We start from the raw sequence: 19,310 nt of genomic DNA, 5'->3' as shown, positions 1-19,310 counted from the left end.
TGGAGTCCAAGGCAGCCAAGTGGTGTGCCACAATTGATACCGCTAATGCATTCTTCTCAATCCCTCTGGCAGTAGAGTGCAGGTCACTTGGAGAGGTGTCCAGTGCACCTGGAATCAACTGGCCCAGGGGTGGGAACACAGCCTCACCATTTGCCATGGACTGATTCAGCCTGCACTGGAACAGGGTGAATCTGCTGTTGCCAGGAAATACTGTAGTGCAGTGCAAAAAATTGTGTTTGCTCTGATGGCTGTAACCGTTACAGTAGCTGGAGTAGTGCAGCTTCTAGATCTTATTCCAGAAAATAAATTAATTTCTGGAGCTTACTCCTGAAAAGTAATTGCTTGAAAACAATCAAAACTTGACTAACTGCAGAATTGAATTCTAACAACCAAAAGCTTCTGCTGTGCATTCAAAGGAATCTGTGGTCTTTATTCTCTAGACATTGACATGGCTACAAAGACTCATTGCAGAAGAAAGCAACCGAGAGGTTCACATTTTGTGCAGCCCTCGGGTCACTTTGCTGCCTCATGACATCCTCACTCTTCCTCTCCTATCTTCTTGCCATGAAACTCCCGACTCTTCACTCGCAGCTTGTTGACCTGCGACTCTGCAATGTCAGCCCGCTCCTCGGCTTCCTCCAGCTCGTGCTGGATCTTGCGGAACTTGGAGAGGTTGACGTTGGAGAGCTCCTCCTGTGCGGGGAGAGGGAGTCGGTGGCGAGGAGCCCAGGGCAGGGGTTTTGCTCCTCCTGCGCCTCAGCCTTGCGGGGCTGTGCCTCTTCCCTGGGGGAACGCTCAGACCTCCATCCCCCACCCACCACTGCTTACACATAAGCCTCACACAGACCTCCTCATCCTCCCTTCGTCAGGAACCCACTGTGACAAGCTTCTCCACTACTGTGTCACTCCTGAGGAGCTTCTTCATCACTTGGTTTTGACGTTTGTGTACTTATTCTCCCACTACTTGCTGCCCAGCCACCAGTGTGACTTACTAGGTTGAGAAAGACCCTGAAGGCTTCTGCTGTCGATCAGCAGCAGAGATTCACAAACTTCTTGGTCAGTGGATGTGGCCCCTGGGTTTGTTTAGTCTGACCTCCTGTATAGAACAGGCTGCAGAGCTTCCCTCACTTCATCCTTGACGCAGGGTGCCCAGAACGCAGAAAGGCCTCATGACACCGTAGTGAAACGGCGTGGCCAAGTCAATTGTGTCACGGGAGATTCTTCCATGCTCCCTTCCTGGTATTCATACTCATCTCAATGAGCGTGCTGCCCCAATGGAAGGTGTCCCTTGCCCATTCTCCAGGCAATACTTACAGCCTCCTCAGCTTGTCTCTTGTAGGATTTCACCTTCGTTTGCAGCTTGTCCACCAGATCCTGGAGCCTCAGAATGTTCTTCCGGTCTTCCTCAGACTAAAAACATTGGCAAACAGGAAAGAGACTGAATTGGTTTCCACACCATAAGAGTTAGCAATTCCCCTTGGCTGAAAAAAATTTAACTTCCTGTGAGAGGGTGTGTGAACCTGAGGAGGCCTCCTGCCATACCTGGTAGGTCAGCTCCTTCACCCTCCTCTCGTACTTGCGCACACCCTTCACGGCTTCAGCGCTGCGCTTCTGCTCAGCATCCACCTCCCCTTCCAGCTCCCGCACCTGCAACAAGAAACCCAGCTTTGGAGCTTCCCCGGTATCTCCCCGAGGAACATGATTGCTCACACAACAAATAAAAGCCCTACGCACTCTGGCCTCCAGCTTCTGGATCTGTTTCTTGCCTCCTTTCAGTGCCAACTGCTCGGCCTCATCCAGACGGTGCTGCAGGTCCTTCACCGTCTGGTCCAGGTTCTTCTTCATCCTCTCCAGGTGGGCGCTGGTGTCCTGCTCCTTCTTCAGCTCTTCTGCCATCATGGCTGCCTGATGAGAGCAGAGAGGCAAAGCCATTTTGGGGCTGGAGGCATTTTGGGGGAGAACACATCCACCATCAGCCATGAAAGGACCCCCAGCTCACATCTGTGATGGCCTTCTTGGCCTTCTCTTCAGCGTTACGAGCTTCCTGGATCGTATCCTCCATTTCACTCTGAATTTGGGCAATGTCTGTTTCCAGCTTTTTCTTGGTGTTGATCAAGCTGGTGTTCTGTTGAACAACAAAAAATATTGTCCAGTTGTTTCCCAAACAGAACATTTACTTTAGAAATTTACTGTTTAATTTAAAGTTATCATCTATATATCTAACAATGGCATCCTCCTTAAAATGATGCATCTTGTCAGGTCATACACAACTAGATAGCGGAGCGTTCTTAAAATTTTAAGAAGCACTTCTGAGCTCTGTTAATGCAGTCCTAATCATTTAGCTATAATCCAATTCTTTGTACAAGGGTAATAATTCTGGTTCATGATCTTTAAGGTCCCTTCCAATTCTAACCATTCTATGATTCTATGGTTAAGCTTTTCATTACAAGAGATGATTTAAGAATTTACACAGATGTAAAATCTGGAAAGGGAAAAAGAAAAAAAGGCTGTTGAGATTTTCAATCTCATTAATCTAACCTGAGTGTGGAGGAGCTGAACTCTCTCACTTGCATCCATCAATTCCTGCTCAGCCACCTTCCTCGAGCGCTCTGTCTGCTCCAGGGCTGCCCGCAGCTCCTCAATTTCAGCCTGCAGCAGGTTTGCTCTGCGCTCCACCATGGCCACCTGCTCCTTCAGGTCCTCCTGTGTCCTGAGAGCGTCGTCCAAGTGTATCTGGGTATCCTGGTAAGAGAGGCAAGACAGATAGTGAGATGTATTTTTCCTAGTTTCTAATTTCCTATTTTCACATCAATGTAGAACTGATACAACTGTAGAAGAGGAAATTTTTTAGCTGTGTCAGAAAGCAGCCGGCACCTGTTTTGTTGTGCTATACCTTTAGTACAGCCTGTGTGTTTCTCAGGTTCTTTTGTGCCTCTGCAGCCACGCGGTTGGCATGGCTGAGCTGGATCTCCATTTCATTCAGGTCTCCCTCCATCTTCTTCTTCAGCCGCAGGGCTTCATTCCTGCTCCTGATCTCAGCGTCCAGGGTGCTCTGCATGGACTCCACAATTCTGAGGTGGTTTCTCTTCATTTGGTCAATCTCCTCATCTTTCTCCGCTATCTTCCTGTCAATCTCAGACTTCACCTGGTTGAGCTCAAGCTGGAGGCGCAGGATCTTCCCTTCTTCATGTTCTAGGGAGGCCTGCGCAATTGCACACAAACATTTGTAACATCAATAAAGCTACTGCTTGCGTTCTAGGTCATTAGAGAATGCTTCAGGAAACCTGAGCTGGCTGCACTCCCCAGCCAGAAGAGGGCAGGACCAAGCAGCCCGTACGCATATTTCCCCTTTACTTCTATTTTCAGTGCAGACACCAGTGACTACGGGCATGTACCTCAGCTTCCTCCAGAGCAGCCTGGATTTCAGATTTCTCCTGCTCGATCTGCTTCTTGACTTTCTCCAGCTCATGAATGGCCTTTCCTCCCTCGGCAATCTGCTCCGTGAGGTCAGAAATCTCCTCTGTGGGAACAAAGACCAATGGCATGGTCAGGCACAGAGCAGAATGGGAAGAGCCCTGTCACACCAAGGTGACCAGCATCTTTGGTGACCTGCAGGCACAGACCCATATGGAATGGTGGTAGCGATGGACAGGGAGAAAGGCCTGCCAGGAGCAGAGGGCCAGGGACTTACGCTGCAAGTTCTTGTTCTCTCGCTTCAGCGTTTCCAGGTGGTCCAAGGACTCCTCATAGGCATTCTTCATCTTGAACAGCTCCGTGCTGAGAGAGCGAGACTCCTTCTGGGAGGCTTCCAGCTCAGCCTGCGTTTCCTCATACTTCTGCTTCCACTCTGCCAGGATCTGAAGAGAAACGGGGCGTGAGTATGGATGTGGCAATCAGGAGGGGAAGCTCTGCCCAGGAGCCCCAGGCCTGGAGCCCAAAACACCTTGTCAAAGTTCTTCTGCTTCTTGTCCAGAGCTGCGCAGGCAGCATTGGATCTCTCCACGTCAATCATCAGGTCCTCCACTTCATTCTGCAGCCTCTGCTTTGTCTTTTCCAGGGAGGCGCATTTGGCATTGACAGCTTCAACGTGTTCCTCTGCATCCTGCAGGCGCTGTGCCAGCTTCTTCCTGGGAGGAGATAAGCACAGCTCATTGTTTGAGAGTAAAGGGAAGGCTGTTGTGTGTGCCTGATGAGCTATTCACAACAGCACATTTTGCCACTTCATTGAGTATGTATCCTATGCACAGACAGTGCAAATACTCTCCCGGCCAGTAATTGTTTTCCCAGATCTGATTCCCAGGCTTAAACACCCAGTGTGGCTTCTGTGTCTACCATCCACAGGTTTTCTGTACCATTCTCTGGGTCAGGGGAATATTGTCCTCTACATTTCCTAAACAACACCCTTTGGAGGATACACATTACCTTCAGCCCTTACACTGTGCAAAAGCACAGCTTTAGCTTTTCATGGCAATACCGCAGTTGTGTCTTCAAATTTCCCTTGTTAGTCTGCCTCTATTTTGCTTCCCCACCTTCCCCACATACTTGGCCTCCTCCAGCTCCTCCGTGCGCTGAATGGCGTCCGTCTCGTATTTGGTTCTCCACTGGGCCACTTCGCTGTTGGCCTTGGACAGGGCACGCTGCAGCTCCCCCTTGGCCTCCTGCTCCTCCTCGTATTGTTCCCGGAGCAAGTCACAGTCGTGGCGAGCAGACTGCAAGGCGTGGGCCAGGGCGTTCTTGGCCTGGATAGAAAGCGGGGTTGGGACAGGCATGGTAATATCCTGGGTAATCTCTTCCAACTAATTAATTTAACACTGCAAGCATAGCTGCTGGGAGAGTGTAGCTGTTTGCAATGAAGGACAGAGGTAAGCCTGGAGGAAACAATCCACTAATTGCACTCCCCACAGAAATGAAACTCTTCTCCCAGTATGGCCTGTGCTAAGCAGACCCTGCCACCACTAGGCAGTGGGGAGTTAGGAGTGCTTTCAGTGGCCAGCTGTAGGAAAAGTCATCACCTTTATCTCTTTAGCTCTGGAATAGCTAAGATGAGAAGACTTGAACTGAATGACCTAAGCTGTTTTGTCTCCTGCCTCATCATGATTTGAGTTGCCTGTCTGAAGCACCTCTTAGAGAGGAGGAATCTAATGGATAAGGCAGAATTTGGAAAGTCTTCTCACCTTTATCTCTTCCTCTAAGTGCCTCTTGAGTTCCTCAATCTGTTGGGTGAAAGCCTGCTTGCCTCTTGACAGCTGAGAAATCAGAGCATCTTTCTCCTCCACCTGCCGCGAATATTCACCTGGGAAAGCGCACAGAAAGGAAGTATTTTCATTGTCATTTTTGACCCAAACAAACTGTTTTAGGATGCTCTCCCATTCTGCAGCGCAGAGGAGGGTTTCTCACCTGATTCTGTCTGCAGACGAGCTCTTTGAGCACTGAGGTCGTTGATCATGCGCTGATGCTCTTCTTCCTTTGTCTTAATCTCACTCAGCTGGTCTTCCAGCGTGCGGCACATCTTCTCCAGATTTGCCTGTGGAGATCACAGAGAACGAAAGAAGATGAGTATCTGGACTCCTCTTTCTTCTGAGCCGCGCAATTCTCATTAGAATAGTGTGACCAGATTTGCAAGCTATATTCTACTTACTGGTGTTAGAGGGCTATATATAGAGAGAGAGAGACAAAGAGTTATACTGGAATATTTTAAAAATATATGTTTCATCATTTTTTATTTTCAAGTTGTTTTCGGTATATTTTTCAATACCTTGGCTTTGGAGACAGACTCCATGTTACTGGCCAAGTCGTCAATCTCCATCTTCAGCTCACTCTTCTCCTTCTCCAGCTTCTGCTTCACTCGCTGCAGGTTGTCGATCTGCTCCCCAAGCTCAGCCGTGCTGTCCGCGTGCTTCTTCCGCAGGGCGGCAGCCGTGGCTTCGTGCTGCAGCGTGGCCTCTTCGAGGTCGCGACGCATCTTCTGAAATTCTGCCTCACGCTTCTTGTTCATATCGATCTGAGCTGCGGTAGCCCCTCCTGCTTCTTCCAGGCGCTCGCTGATCTCCTCCAGCTCCCTCGAGAGGTCAGCCCGATGCTTCTCTGCTTTTGCCCGAGAGGTTCGCTCTGCCTCAATTTCCTCCTCCAGTTCCTCAATACGCGCCTGGGGAACATTAGGCACCCTTCACACCCATGCCCTTCTCCTTCCTGACCCAAGACTGCCTGAAAGAGGGGAAGGAACAGACACTTGCCTGCAGCTCCTTGATCTTCTTCTGTAACTGCATGCCCAGGGCTTGCTCGTCCTCGATCTTGCTCTGGATCTGTCTGATTTCAAAGTCTTTCCTTTGGGCAAAGCAAACCATGTTAGAGCTCAAAGAACACAGACAAGTCCACCAGCCCAGCACTCAGGTGCCCCACAGCCACACTCACTTCTTCAGTTTCTCATCCAGCTGCTGCTTGTCATTTTCCAAATCCATTATGCTGTCATGGGCCAGCTTCAGGTCTCCTTCGAGTTTCCTCTTAGCTCTCTCAAGGTCCATGCGCAGTTTCTTCTCCTGCTCCAGGGACCCTTCCAGCTGAACAGAACAAGGCCATCAGTGCTCTACAGCCAGGTCTAACTCCATACCTGTCCTGTTCTTGCTGTATGGCTGTGTGCTTACATCGTCCACTTGCTGCTCCAGCTTGGTCTTAGCTTTGGTCAGCGTGTTGACTTTGTCCTCTTCTGCCTGCAGGTCATCCAGTGTCTGCTGATGGGCCTCTTGGAGGGCTTTCTTCTCTTTTGTCAGCTTCACAATGGTCTCATCCAGGGCTGCCATCTCCTCTGTGAGGTTTTTCACCTACACATATGAAAATTGTCAAAGTTTGGTAGAAAATGTTTCCACTGGTGCAGTGACTTTTTCACTTTGCAGTGTTTTGCTAGGTATTTCATTTATCCTCTGGATTCTCAGACAAAGGCCAGCTCAAAATTTTTTAAGCCAACGCGTTTTATGGTAGCAAGCTCTTACTCTGAGAGAAGTGATGTCTTGGCCCTTTATGTGACTCGCTGTGTCTGTACCTTGTTTTCTGTGGCATGTTTTTCCTTCTCAACCTTGGCCAGTGTTAACTCAAGATCATCAATATCTTTCTTCAGCTCTGAACATTCATCCTCCAGTTTCCTCTTTTTGGCTGTCAGCTCAGCATTAATTTCTTCTTCATCCTCAGCCCTTTCGGTCACCTCCTTTACTTTGGCTTCCAGCTGGATTTTGGTTTTGATGAGCTGGTCACACCTTTCCTCAGCATCAGCCAAGCTGTCTGCTTCCTGGTGGGGTGACACAGATTTTGTCTTTTTATAGTATTTGGAAGTTTATCTACTTCATCTTTTACCTTACTAACATCATACATGTAAATGCCTTGTCTGAAATAACACCTTCACTCAAACAGCTGAACAATGTTGTCACTTTTTCTGTCTGGGAAATACTTATACGTTTAAGTTCTCAGTTTGCAACTGCATCCATTTTTTTTTGGCTCTTTCAAAAATATCCCTCAGAATTTGTATTTGTGAGAATTCCTCATGCACTTAGAGATGTGACCATCTTTGTTACTAATTTTTCAATGGAACGGATTTTCAGGCTTTCCTTCATACACAGTAATCAGTGGCTTCCTCTTGTAATTGATGCTGAGCCCTGTGTTACGTGGGGATATGAAGGATTTATTTTTCTCAAAAAACTGTTAGACAAAAAAGAATATCTCTCTTCTACATTCATGAAAATTACTGCACATACTATAGAAGTTTTGTCTTTTAAAAGAAGTGCCCACTTATCATATTTCCATCCTGTTCGTCTGGAGTTTTCAATGCTGATTTCAGCTGTCTTTCTATTTCTTTGGTCTTTGGTATTTCATTTAAATAGCTTTGTCCTAAATGAGTTTAACTGGCAGATACACCTTCAGAAGAAGATCAAAATCTGTGTCTATTTTAATGTTACTGAGGAAAAAACCCTATGTTTCCCATTGTCTAACTGAAGACTCAAATCACTTTGTTACTAGGGTATCTACCTGTTCCTTTTCATTTTTCCAGGGAATACTGAGCACTATTGAGCATAGTAAAACTGACTCCCTCTTGGAGCTCCCTGCTTCTTTTGCACTGTCAGAGTGTTCATCATACCACTGCCAGATGCTTGTTTCCTCAACTTCACATATACATATGATGGATAATTCACCAAATATCTGACTGATCTATAGTCTGACCTTCTGCCTTGTAAAGAACAGTCTGAATGTATAAACTCCTTTAGTGAGTGGGAAATAAATGACGATACTCACAGCCTGCACTTGGAGCTGCAGATCATTTTTCTCCTGCAGTAAAGAAACCATTTTCTCCTCCAGCTCCTTCCTCTTTGCCTCAGACTTTGCAAGCTCTTCCTTGGTTTTCTCAAACTCTTCCTTCATGTTGGCCATCTCCTTCTCAGATTCTGCACTCTTCAGCAAGGGCTTGATCTTGAAGAACAGCTTCATCCAAGGCCAGTGCTTGACATTCATGAAGGACCGAACGTTGTACTGGATGCAGAAGATGGACTCCCTGAAGCATAATTCAAATGTACATTGAATATTTTCAGTGTGATGAGTGCCAACACTTTCCCCCAAGTACAGCGACTTTAACTGAAGATGAGGAATGCCTACCTCCTCTCCACCATTCTTTGGTACTCCACTCTCATCAGGAAGCCCCTGCACATGGCCTGTGTGCGAGTGATGAGCTGTGCCAGCTTCTCGTCCCTCATCTCCTCCAGGAGTCCCAGCAGCCCAGCTTTGAAGAACACCTTGAGAAAGGGAATGTTGCAGCACATCACTGTCAGGTAGAGCAAAGCACAGGCACAGAGTGAGTGAGTGAAGGAGGGTTTGTACCTTGGTGTGGCCAAATTTGTACTGGGTGTGGTCCACATCAATTGACCCAAGAAGCTTCTCAGAAGCCTTCTTGCTATCAATGAACTGTCCCTCTGGGATGGCACTGGCATTAAGCACCTTGTATCTGTGGAAGGAGAGGAAATATGAATGAAGGCAATCTCAAGTCATAAGGTTATACTGTTTATCGAAATTAACAGCAGTCTTTGGAGCAGAATTAGGCTGAGGGAGTTGGAATTCCATCCCTTGTTTAGACATACAGTTATAATGAAGTCCTAATCTGATAACAAAATTAAGGATACTGCTACTATCTTTATTTGATCACTTAGAGATGAAAAAGGGTACTGATCTCCAGCCATTTCACTCCAATACCTTTTTCACTTAAACTATGCTGTAGAAAATTGCTAGAGAGGAACATTGCCACTATGTGTGTAAGAAGAAAACATTTTTCCCTGAATCTTGCAGCTGACACAATGGCCAAAGCACTCAGAGTTTGCAATTTTTGTCTGAGAACATGCTGTAGCTACAACCCAATCTGCATTCCTTAATCTTGTAAGCATCAGCTTGTGTGGCTTTATTATGCTTCCATATTCAGAGACACTGTCAGAGTTCAGCTTTTTGATAAATAGCAGTCAATGAGGACACCTGACTTATCTCTTAAGTTTCATAGCTCTTACCTCTGTTTGAAGTCGGCGTAGAGAACTCTGCTGGGGAAACCTTTCCTGCAAATTCTGATGCCTTCCAGCACACCATTACACCGCAGCTGGTGAAGTACCAGTTCATGCTCCATGGCACCTAGAAATTCAGAGCATAAATGGATACTACTTTCCAGCACAGAGGGAAATAACAGAATCAGAGGAACTTCTTTTTCTGGTTGAATGTCTTACCAGGTGTTTTTGTTTCGTTTGGGATGATGCAACGTACAAAATGGGGGTGAGTGCTCCGCAGATTGGTCATCAGCTTGTTTAAGTTCTCCTGTGGGACCATGATTTAGCATGTGTTTATACAAAATACGGAACTCTTATGTTCTTTAAACATAGCATAAAAGGCTTATCAAAGGAGATGCACTGGGCTGAAACTGATCAACTGATAATATCTCAATCAATATCTCAGTACCCTCTGATTCTGAACATTGAACATCACCTTCTAGGATAAGAAAAAAAAGTTGCTATCAACCATGAGAGATAGAGGATGGGTATTTCATAGTTTTATGAGAGAATTTATGTTTAATGTAAGTTTAGGATTTTAAAGTGTCATTTTTCATTCCATAAGTCTTTTTTTTTTTAAATGAAGGCCTGAAAGAAAGTTATGTGTTTGAATTTTTTACTGTGGCTGAGGCAGTTGAAAGTGCAGTTTAATTTTAATTTGCGTAGATGAAAAGATAAAGTGTTTACTTACCCGGAAAAGAGCTGAGACAGTCTGGAAAGAAGAACCCTTCTTCTTCCCACCTTTCTTGCCACCACCACCACTAGCCTCTGATAAAGTGAAGATAATGACACATTTATGATATTGGGGCCTATTCTTGATTCCACAATTTTGCAGAACAATTGTGCACTAAAGAGTTGAAATTTCAGAGAACTGACCTGCCTCTCCACCAGCAGAGGCAAAAAGTAAGGCCAGTGTCTTCACAGATGATTTCTGGTACAACCCAATGACAGTTTCGTTCAGGGGATCCTTGTTCTTCTCCAGCCAGCCAGTGATGTTGTAGTCCACCGTGCCAGCGTAGTGCACCAGGGAGAAGTGGGCCTCAGCCTTGCCTTTTCCAGGCTTGGGCTTCTGGAAGTTGTTGGACTTTCCCAGATGCTGATCATAGAGCTTGTTCTTGAAAGAGGTGTCAGTTGCCTTGGGGAACATGCACTCCTCTTCCAGGATGGAGAAGATGCCCATGGGCTGGGAGAAGAAACAAAAAATAACAGCAATAAAATACAAATGTGTATTCAGAAGGAGACTGAAGTAAGGTGCAGGAAAATGAGAAATGGTTTAAATTTTTGTGTCAAAAATTGATCATGTCTTTGTTAAGTTTTGCACGTGGTTCAAGATAAAACATGAATTTGCATCTGAAACTAATGTATTTCAGAATTGATGGTGTCAGAATAATCACACAAAGCTTTCTAAATAATTTGGAAACTCTGATGAATGAAAAGGATATTTTTATTTCTTGCATTAATGCTTTCCCCCAAAAAATTTGTGTAGGTAAAGGTGTCTTACTAAAGTTGACCTTTGTTCAACAGATCAACAGATCTTTCAGCTACTTCCTGAAATCTTATTTTATGAGATATCTATGTCTTTTCAATTCTATAGAAGAGGATGTTACGCAAAACAGCGTCGGCTCATAGTGATGGTTTTATTCATCCCTGTTCATCCAGTACCTTTTCTGATATACACCCGTGATTTTACTTAGAAACTGTGTTTCAGAAATCACAGCGTTGGTATAGAAATCATAATTCAATTTCTGAAAACTGTTTCTGGATTTCTAAAATCTTCTAATCTACTAAGATCTTTCATCTTCATAGATTAGAAAACATACCTACAGAGAAACCTTGCCATCAAATTATGTGTGATCACATTACTTCTTTTATTGCCAAACAAACAAAATTACAGTTAAGTTTTTTTTTTTTAAAAATGCATAATAGTGTAGTTAATGGATAACCTAAAGGTACTTTATTTGTAGCCTAATCACAAAGATCCTTTGAAATTACTTTCTGAACACATACAATATTTGAAATGAAAAGGTACTTTTTGAATACAAATAGCCAGGAACATAAATGAATAATAGTAGGTAGGTTTGTGATGCATTAGGGCAAGAAAAAATAAGACTGAAGAAAAATCCTAAAATTCTGTCACAAAGAAGAAATAACAAAATCTCAAATGTAATCAACATACTTTTTCAATGAGCTCAATGCAGGCAGCCAGGTCCATCCCAAAGTCAATGAACGTCCACTCAATTCCTTCCTTCTTGTACTCCTCCTGCTCCAGCACGAACATGTGGTGGTTGAAGAACTGTTGCAGTTTCTCATTGGTGAAGTTGATGCACAGCTGCTCCAGGCTGTTGAACTGCTCAATGCAAAGACAAGATTTACTCATTCTCATGATAAAGAACTGCCTGTATAGCTTTCTCCTGTGCACTCAGATTACCATGCAGGTATTACTTAGTTAAAACAAAGATTTAAAAAAAAAAAAAAGATGGTAAAAAGATCCCATTAACTAATTTAAAATTAACTTATTTTAATGACGTTGGGGCTTTTTTTGCTCTTTGCTACCTTAATGGTGTTTATTTTTAAATCAAATTCCAAAATGATTTGGTAGTCTTATCCCTATCAGGGTGCAATTAATATCACTCTTTTCTCTCGTATCATCTATATTTTCCCATTGCCCTTTACAAAAAAAACCTTAGACATTGTCAGTATTTGCCAGTCCTGGCTTGGACTTAGGTACCTTCCCCAGATGTCTATAGAACCATTTTGTCTACACTAAAGGCAGGCAATGCATTCTTCCTGATGGAATTAACCTTTGGCTCTTCAGAAGCAAAGGATATATATTGATCTCTTTTATCAAAGCGTTGACACAATCTTGTGGGGGACCTAAGTCTACCTTTCTCTTCCTACACTCCATGATATTGTATCTTTAGTATTTTGTGAGTCAAAGGATTTTTTTAATACTAAGCTGAAATTATTGACAAGGTAGAAAGTTTGCGCTAATTCTGTAAAAGGCAGATGCTTCTTCCTTGTGTATAACATAAAGCTATTACATGCAGATCCTTTAAAGCTGATGGATTGTGCTGGAGAAAAAGTAGTGAAATATACAAGGAAGTAAAGCATTTCCAGAAAAGTAAAATACAATCTTTTTCAAAAAAAATGCAAAACTTGATTTGAAATTGCAAGTGAATGGGAAGCTTTCAAAAAAACCCACAACAATTCTCTCCAATGAGCCCTAATTGCCTTTTCAAGATTTTACTATGATTTCTGAGGTACTTGCATCAAAGATCTCAAAGCCAGCAATGTCCAGGACACCAATGAAGTACTGTCTGGGCTGCTTGGTATCCAGCTGTTGGTTGATACGAACAACCATCCACAGGAACATCTTCTCATAGACAGCCTTTGCCAGAGCACCCACTGAATTGTTCACCTAGAATGAAGAAGAAAGCAGCAGAGGGACAATAGTAGCCGGAGCAAGAGAGTAAATCAAGACAGAGGTCCCCAGTCACCAGCTGATTGTTACCTGCTGCACGGTTTGACCCTTGGTCACATATTCATTCCCAACCTTGACTCGGGGGTAGCAGAGGGCCTTGAGCAGGTCAGCTGAGTTCAGACCCATCAGGTAGGCAGCTTTGTCAGCAACTAAGCAGAAGAAGGAGGAGACAGAAAAATTAAAACTAACAATACATGCAGCATTTTGAGTGATGAACCCTTTCCAAAGTAACTGCAATATTGAATGTCCTCATGATCAAATTCTGCTCACTAGATCTCAGAGGAAGCATGACAGTCATTTAAAAAAAAAATGAAATCATCTTTGTTTTGAAAACTTTTCAGAACAGTATGCCTAAATGGTATTTGTGTCTTTAAAGGTCTTCACAGAATCATCTGGAAACAATGTGTTTATCAAAAATTCATCCTGAAAGCTGAAGTTCATCACTTCAACCCAGAGCTGATTGGTATCCATAAGCCAGGCAACAAAACACCAAAGTGTTAGCAGGTTGGCCACCTGAGTGTAATCCAAAACATACACTTAGGTACTTGGGCTACCTGTATTCTTTGGCAGCAGCTATAACCCTAAAAGGGAATGCATTCCAAAATTAGAGGCAACAATTAAGTGGTGCCCCTTTCTGGAAACATGTTACACTCATAGCAGAAAGGCAGGCATGTTCATTCATTCAGAATCAAAACCTAAAAATTCCGTCCTGAAGCTGGCCGTCTGAAACTGTTCTTTGGAAGAGGAGGACAGTAATTTTAAACCATTTGTGCATTATATAACATTTAAGTGATTAAGAGGTCAACTGAGAAGTAGATCTCTAAGTCAGTTCTTCCCTGTCATAGTGCACCTATGCTTCACTTACTTAAACTGATGTTCAACTAACACTCCTATGTAGTGGCAGTTATGGGTTTGAATCTCCACAGGAGAAAAAAGAAATTGAAGAAAAGTTCCCTTTTAGCTGAGCAAAATTCCTAAACAGCATGTGATTTATGAAAGAGATTTTCTAACACTGAATTTAATGTCTCCATTTTCTTTAAAAAAACAACCAGAAAGATATCTTCTGAAAAATCTTTCTCTTCTCAGTGGGCCTTGTATTTAAGCACACTGAGCAGACTACGCTATCCAGAACTGTGGTAGCCCAGGAGACAATTATGGATACACGTGCAAAATATACATCAAATAAAGATTAGGTAGTAATGGCAAAAAGGGTATATTTTAGATGGTAGTTTCATACCTATATACTAGCTCCATGTAAATACTTTTTACACATTTCCACTGTTTTCTTTCTCCATCTTCCAAATACTGAATTATTATTGCTACTTCTACGTTTAAGAGGTTAACCACAGACTGCTGATACCTTCTGTGCCATCGGGCTCTGCCTGCTCCTCTCGTTGTTTCTGCTTGAACTTCAGGTTCCCATAGTGCATGACAGCCCCTGTCAGCTTGTAGATGGCTGTTTTTTCATCAGCAGTGAAGCCCAGGATGTCAATGGCGCTCTGCAACAGGAACAATAGAATAAAAGCTTTGTCTGGGAGAGATGATAATAAGTACAACATTTTTAATTGTCACTTACATCTGTAGCCATGAGCTCCTCCTGGTCATTAATGCTGGCAACAGTGATCTCACCTTGACTCACAAATTGGTAGTCATATGGGTTGGTGGTAATGAGGAGCATGTCTGAAAGTAAGAAGAGAGGACATGCAGTGTTAGTTTATTCAAGCGAGTAATAATGTGAGCTAGTATGCAGCAATCTTCTTCCAAGTTAGTAATTCTTCCTACCAATTAGCTCTGGCTTCTTGTTGGACATGATCTGATAGAATATGTGGTAGCTTCTTTCTGCCTTAAGCTGGAAAGTGACTCTGGACTTCTCCAGCAGGTCTGCAGGGAAAATTTAATGAGAAACAAGAAGCAAAAAAGAAAGTAGGGAGAAGATGGAAAGAAAACCAGGGAAGGCAGGACAGATGGTTGAGTGAAAAGGTGTTATATGGATAGATGGGTGAATGGATGGATTGTGAACAGTTGAGGAAATTGTCTTACATGTTTCAATATCAGCAGAAGCTAGTTTTCCTGTGGCACCAAAGTGAATTCTGATGAATTTGCCCTTTAACAGAATAAAAGTGCCATAAGATTTACATCATAAAAACATCTGAAATCAAGAGTTTTGCCATGTAATCCACCGGGCACGAGATTTCTACTTAGACACATTTTCTTAGGAATCAGCTATAATTCCAACAATTGACGAAAAGTTGTCTTTTACATTTTTGACCATTAAAATAATAAATAGTGGCACAGCTTTATATTTTATGTATGCTGAATGTAAAAATGGGAAGGAATGGGTGGATCTAGTTAGCCAAACTGTTCTATCTATATCCTGCAAACAGAGAGCAGTCATCTTAACAATCGGGAAATAACCATTTAACTAGTTCAGCTGCTTAAATCTGTCTTGCTATCAGATAAGCCATTTCCCTTCTGATTAATTGAAGTTGACATAAAGGAAGCATATTAGTCCAGTAGAAACTCTCGTTACCCCATCCCCTCTGTTTCTCTCTCACTTTTCTTTCTTTCTCTTTTCTTCTTTCCTTCTTCTTTTTCTTTCTTTATCTCTCTATTTCTCTCTTCCTTTCCCATCTTTCCTAACTACCCTACTTTCTTCCTGGCATTCTCTCTCTCTGTCTTTCCAAAAAACAAACAGAAATATAGGTAAAAATAAATGAAACTATTGTTTAACACTGCAATACATTATAGGAGAAAGAGCACGTGATCTGTTCTTTCAATTTGCATCCCAATCCAAAGCAAACTTTTTTCATAGAATACCTACTTTTGAAATCTGGAGAATTGCCTTTAGGATAAGTGGTAAAGTCATGATAAAAAAATTTAGTCTTACTCTTGAAAACATGATGGCTGAACAACAGAAACAAATGACGGCCACGCACTCCTGTTTACTACTTTTTAGGAGTGATTTGGTAAAGCAACTTACAAAGCGTGAGGAGTTGTCGTTCCTCACGGTCTTGGCGTTTCCAAAGGCCTCCAGCAGTGGGTTGGCGCTGATGATTTGATCCTCAAGCGTTCCCTGCAGGATTATAATTATTAATAGTTATCCTTTCCAAAGATGATGTCAGGAACAGAGGAAAACACTGTTTCAGGCCAGCGTCTATTAATTCACCTGCATTTTGCCTGACTGCTGCTCCTCCTTCTTCTTATCCCCACTGGCTGCAATTGTTGCAAAGTACTGGATGACACGCTTTGTGTTCACAGTCTTCCCGGCACCGGATTCTCCACTGTGCAACCAAAGAGAGAAGCAGAGAGCGTGTGGTCAGGCAGGAGGTCCCCTGGCACCGGGCAGCCCTGCAAGGACCCGAGCAGGGGGTGTACATACGTGATCAGGATCGACTGGTTCTCGCGATCTGTGAAAGTGGCAGAAACAAACAGACTTTGTAAATGAACAACACAAAAACCCTGAAAATTAATCCAGAAAATGTAAGTAATGACAAGAAAAATGTCTGCGTGCTTTTTCCTTTGCTTACTAGTAACAGTTTTAAAAAATTCAACTATTTGCAAAGTAATGCTTTTTGATGAACAATGAAAACTCTTGAAGGGACATGTCTTTCTTCCCAAATATTCTCTTTATGGTCTTATTTCTCCTGCATACAATAAATTGTTACTGACTTTGTTGGTTTGATTTTCTGCTACTGTATTTAGAGCAGTAGAGAAAGGGATAGTAAAAACCTGTGAGAAAGGAATCCTGACCATAGGTAATAGTTCTGATCTCAATAGCACAGAGAAAGAAAGGAATGCAAAGGTGGAAGCAAAACTAGCAGCAATATATAATTTTATTTCATTTTTACATGTCATGATTTTATAAAGACAAATGTGAATAAATGCGATACTGATTTTTCCTCTAACTCTTCGATGAATTAACTTCACATCGGTAGAGAGAATTTTCACATCACATATGGATCTCATACCATGTTCACTTTCACTGTTTCATTACAGACATAATTATGTTCCTTGCTCCACCTAGTCCATTTGGCTTATCGCTTTTCCTGACGCACTATCTAAAAAGATGTTATACTTCTTTTTAGAAATACTGATGTGAAAAAATCCTGTTTAAATTAGCAGTGATTAATGCTATGACTGAAATAAAACTCTAATGACATGTTAAGAAAATGTCAGCACATTTCTCAGGGAAACTCTGTGATTCCTTTTAAAATTTCTTTTGGATGGAATCACTCTGAGAGCCACTCACCTGCTAGCATGAGCTTAAAACAAACAGCCAAGCAAAATGCCAAAACACTTTACTGCGTACAGGGTGTCTTTCATTTAAAATAGTAGAAACGATGGTGTGAAGATAGTAAAATGTACAATAGCATGCATGCTTTGAAAAAGTGCTTTGAATGCTTTGAAAAAGTCTCCTTGTATTACTGAGACAGAGTATTCCCTCAGAGAATTTCATGGTACAGTCTCTCTGAGACAGATAGAGCCACTCACCAGTCAGCATGAACTGATAGGCGTTGTCAGAGATGGAGAAGATGTGTGGAGGGGCCTCCTGGCGCTTCTTGCCTCGGTAGGCCAACACCACCTCCGGGTTGTACACCGGCAGCCACTTGTAGGGGTTGACAGTGACGCAGAAGAGACCCGAGTAGGTCTGCGAGGAAGGGAGACGGCACGTTGGCTTCCACTTGGCCACTTCCAGAGCAGTTCCTCCCAGCTACCCAAGGGAAGAGTGCTGCTGGTACTTACGTAGATCATCCAGGCTGCATAACGCTCTTTGAGGTTGTACAGCACAGCGGGTTCGTGGAGGTGGGTCATCATGGCCATGTCCTCGATTTTATCGTACTTGGGAGGGTTCATGGAGAAGATTTGATCTTCCTTCACGGTCAGGGTCTGTCAGAGTAAAGAGAGATAAGTGCATGTCAGCTGAGTTCTCAGAGTGGGAATTTAGTGCTGCTTGTAAATCTTGCATTTTACTCACCTCTCCACCTTCAGTCTTGACAGTGACCTTCCCTGATTCTTTGCTCTGGATTGTTCCTTTCACAAAGGATTCTTTAGGATGCACCACGAAGACTGATGTCTTGGCATCAAACGGCTTGTTCTGGGCCTCGATTCTCTCCTTTTCCGACTTTCGGAGGTAAGGAGCTGCCTCCCCAAAGATGGCCATTTCAGAGTCTGACGACATGGCTGCAGTTTATGGAGGGCCTTGTTGGCAGAGAACACTGTGGAAGAGCAGATACCTTGCCCAAGTGAGTCAACTTTTTTGTTTCTGTACAGTTTATTGAAAAACTTAAGAAGTGTCACAGAATTTGTGATTTGGGAAGAATCTCAGCAGTTCTTTGGTTCACCTTCCTGTGAAGGGCAAATCAAGTTACCCAGAGCCTTTTCTAGTGAAGTTTTGATTACCTCCAAGAATGGAGATTCCTCAGTCCCTCTGCATCTCTGTTTAATGTCTGTCCACCCTGATGTTGATTTTTTTTCCTAATATCTGACAAAAATTTCTATTGCTGCAACATGTATCCATTGTCCCTCATCCTTCCACTGTGCACATCTGAGAATAGTCTGGCTCTTTCGACTGTATAACCCCTCACATGTTTTATTGAAGATAGCAAATAAGATAACCACATTTTAATTTTTGTCTCCAGAGTGGACAAACCCCACCCCTTCAGCATCTCCTCATACATACATCATTTGCTCCTATGTTGGAAGCTCACCACTGGACTCACTCCAGAATGCCAATGTCTTTCTTATCACTTATCTTTCTTATCTTGGGCAGCATCACACTGGACACAGTGCTCCAGATGTGGCAGCTGAATATAGGAGAAAAATCACTTCCTTTTATCTGCTGACTACACTGTTATGAATGCCTGAAAATCTGCTGTTGGCCTTCATTCCCCCAAAGGCACACTGCTGATAGGAGCACCAGGACTCATGATCCTTTTCTGCAAAGGTGTTTTTGAGCCAAATAACAGCCAACACATTCTGTTGTGTGGGGATATTCTTTTCTACATGTAGGACTTCATATTGTCTTTCCTAAATTCTTGAGTATCTTGTCCACTCCAGGCTGAAGACTTTGGGGAGCCTTCTTAAGGGTAACATTGCTCTGTAGCGTATTCATGAGTCCTTCAGTTTTATCTCATCTGCCCAGTTCCTGAGGATGCATTGCTAATGGTGATAATAAATACCATGGTCCTAGAACTGACATATGTCTAGCATTGATGTCCTCTGTGATGTGATTCAAAATTTGAAAAGTGCTAACTGAAAGATTTGTGTTT

The 19,310-nt window shown here is 43.2% G+C and overlaps 1 protein-coding gene across 1 annotated transcript; it reads right to left on the bottom strand.

Annotated features, from left to right (window-relative positions):
• Window positions 1-537: 537 nt before the first annotated feature.
• LOC141472958 (myosin heavy chain, skeletal muscle, adult-like) lies at window positions 538-18,220 on the bottom strand. The gene is made up of 38 exons (XM_074160251.1): window positions 18,017-18,220; window positions 17,785-17,928; window positions 17,533-17,689; window positions 16,421-16,448; window positions 16,208-16,322; window positions 16,022-16,114; window positions 15,082-15,145; window positions 14,824-14,922; window positions 14,618-14,721; window positions 14,402-14,540; window positions 13,072-13,190; window positions 12,829-12,978; window positions 11,737-11,907; window positions 10,437-10,743; window positions 10,252-10,328; window positions 9,741-9,828; window positions 9,531-9,648; window positions 8,857-8,980; window positions 8,635-8,771; window positions 8,278-8,533; window positions 7,037-7,279; window positions 6,642-6,818; window positions 6,412-6,557; window positions 6,234-6,324; window positions 5,756-6,145; window positions 5,398-5,524; window positions 5,175-5,293; window positions 4,543-4,739; window positions 3,944-4,127; window positions 3,692-3,857; window positions 3,396-3,520; window positions 2,894-3,202; window positions 2,539-2,742; window positions 2,000-2,125; window positions 1,735-1,905; window positions 1,543-1,647; window positions 1,315-1,410; window positions 538-693 (listed from the first exon to the last, which is right to left on the bottom strand). The coding sequence occupies exons 1-38, from the start codon at window positions 18,218-18,220 to the stop codon at window positions 538-540; spliced, it is 5,826 nt and encodes a 1,941-aa protein (XP_074016352.1).
• Between the last annotated feature and the right edge of the window lie 1,090 nt (window positions 18,221-19,310).

The sequence above is a fragment of the Numenius arquata genome, chromosome 17 (assembly GCF_964106895.1).
Source record: "Numenius arquata chromosome 17, bNumArq3.hap1.1, whole genome shotgun sequence".
Taxonomy (NCBI): Eukaryota; Metazoa; Chordata; class Aves; order Charadriiformes; family Scolopacidae; genus Numenius; species Numenius arquata.
The sequence above is the reverse complement of the archived record's forward strand: the minus strand, read 5'-3'. Positions and strand labels throughout refer to the sequence as shown.

Excerpts from the sequence above, each read along its gene's own strand:
- LOC141472958 (XM_074160251.1), bottom strand. The coding sequence starts at position 18,220 with ATGTCGTCAGACTCTGAAATGGCCATCTTTGGGGAGGCAGCTCCTTAC. Across the intron at positions 13,191-14,401 it reads AGAGCCCGATGGCACAGAAG|TTGCTGACAAAGCTGCCTAC; the intron begins GTATCAGCAGTC and ends TCTTCTGCTTAG. Across the intron at positions 9,649-9,740 it reads AAACGAAACAAAAACACCTG|GTGCCATGGAGCATGAACTG; the intron begins GTAAGACATTCA and ends CTGAATTTCTAG.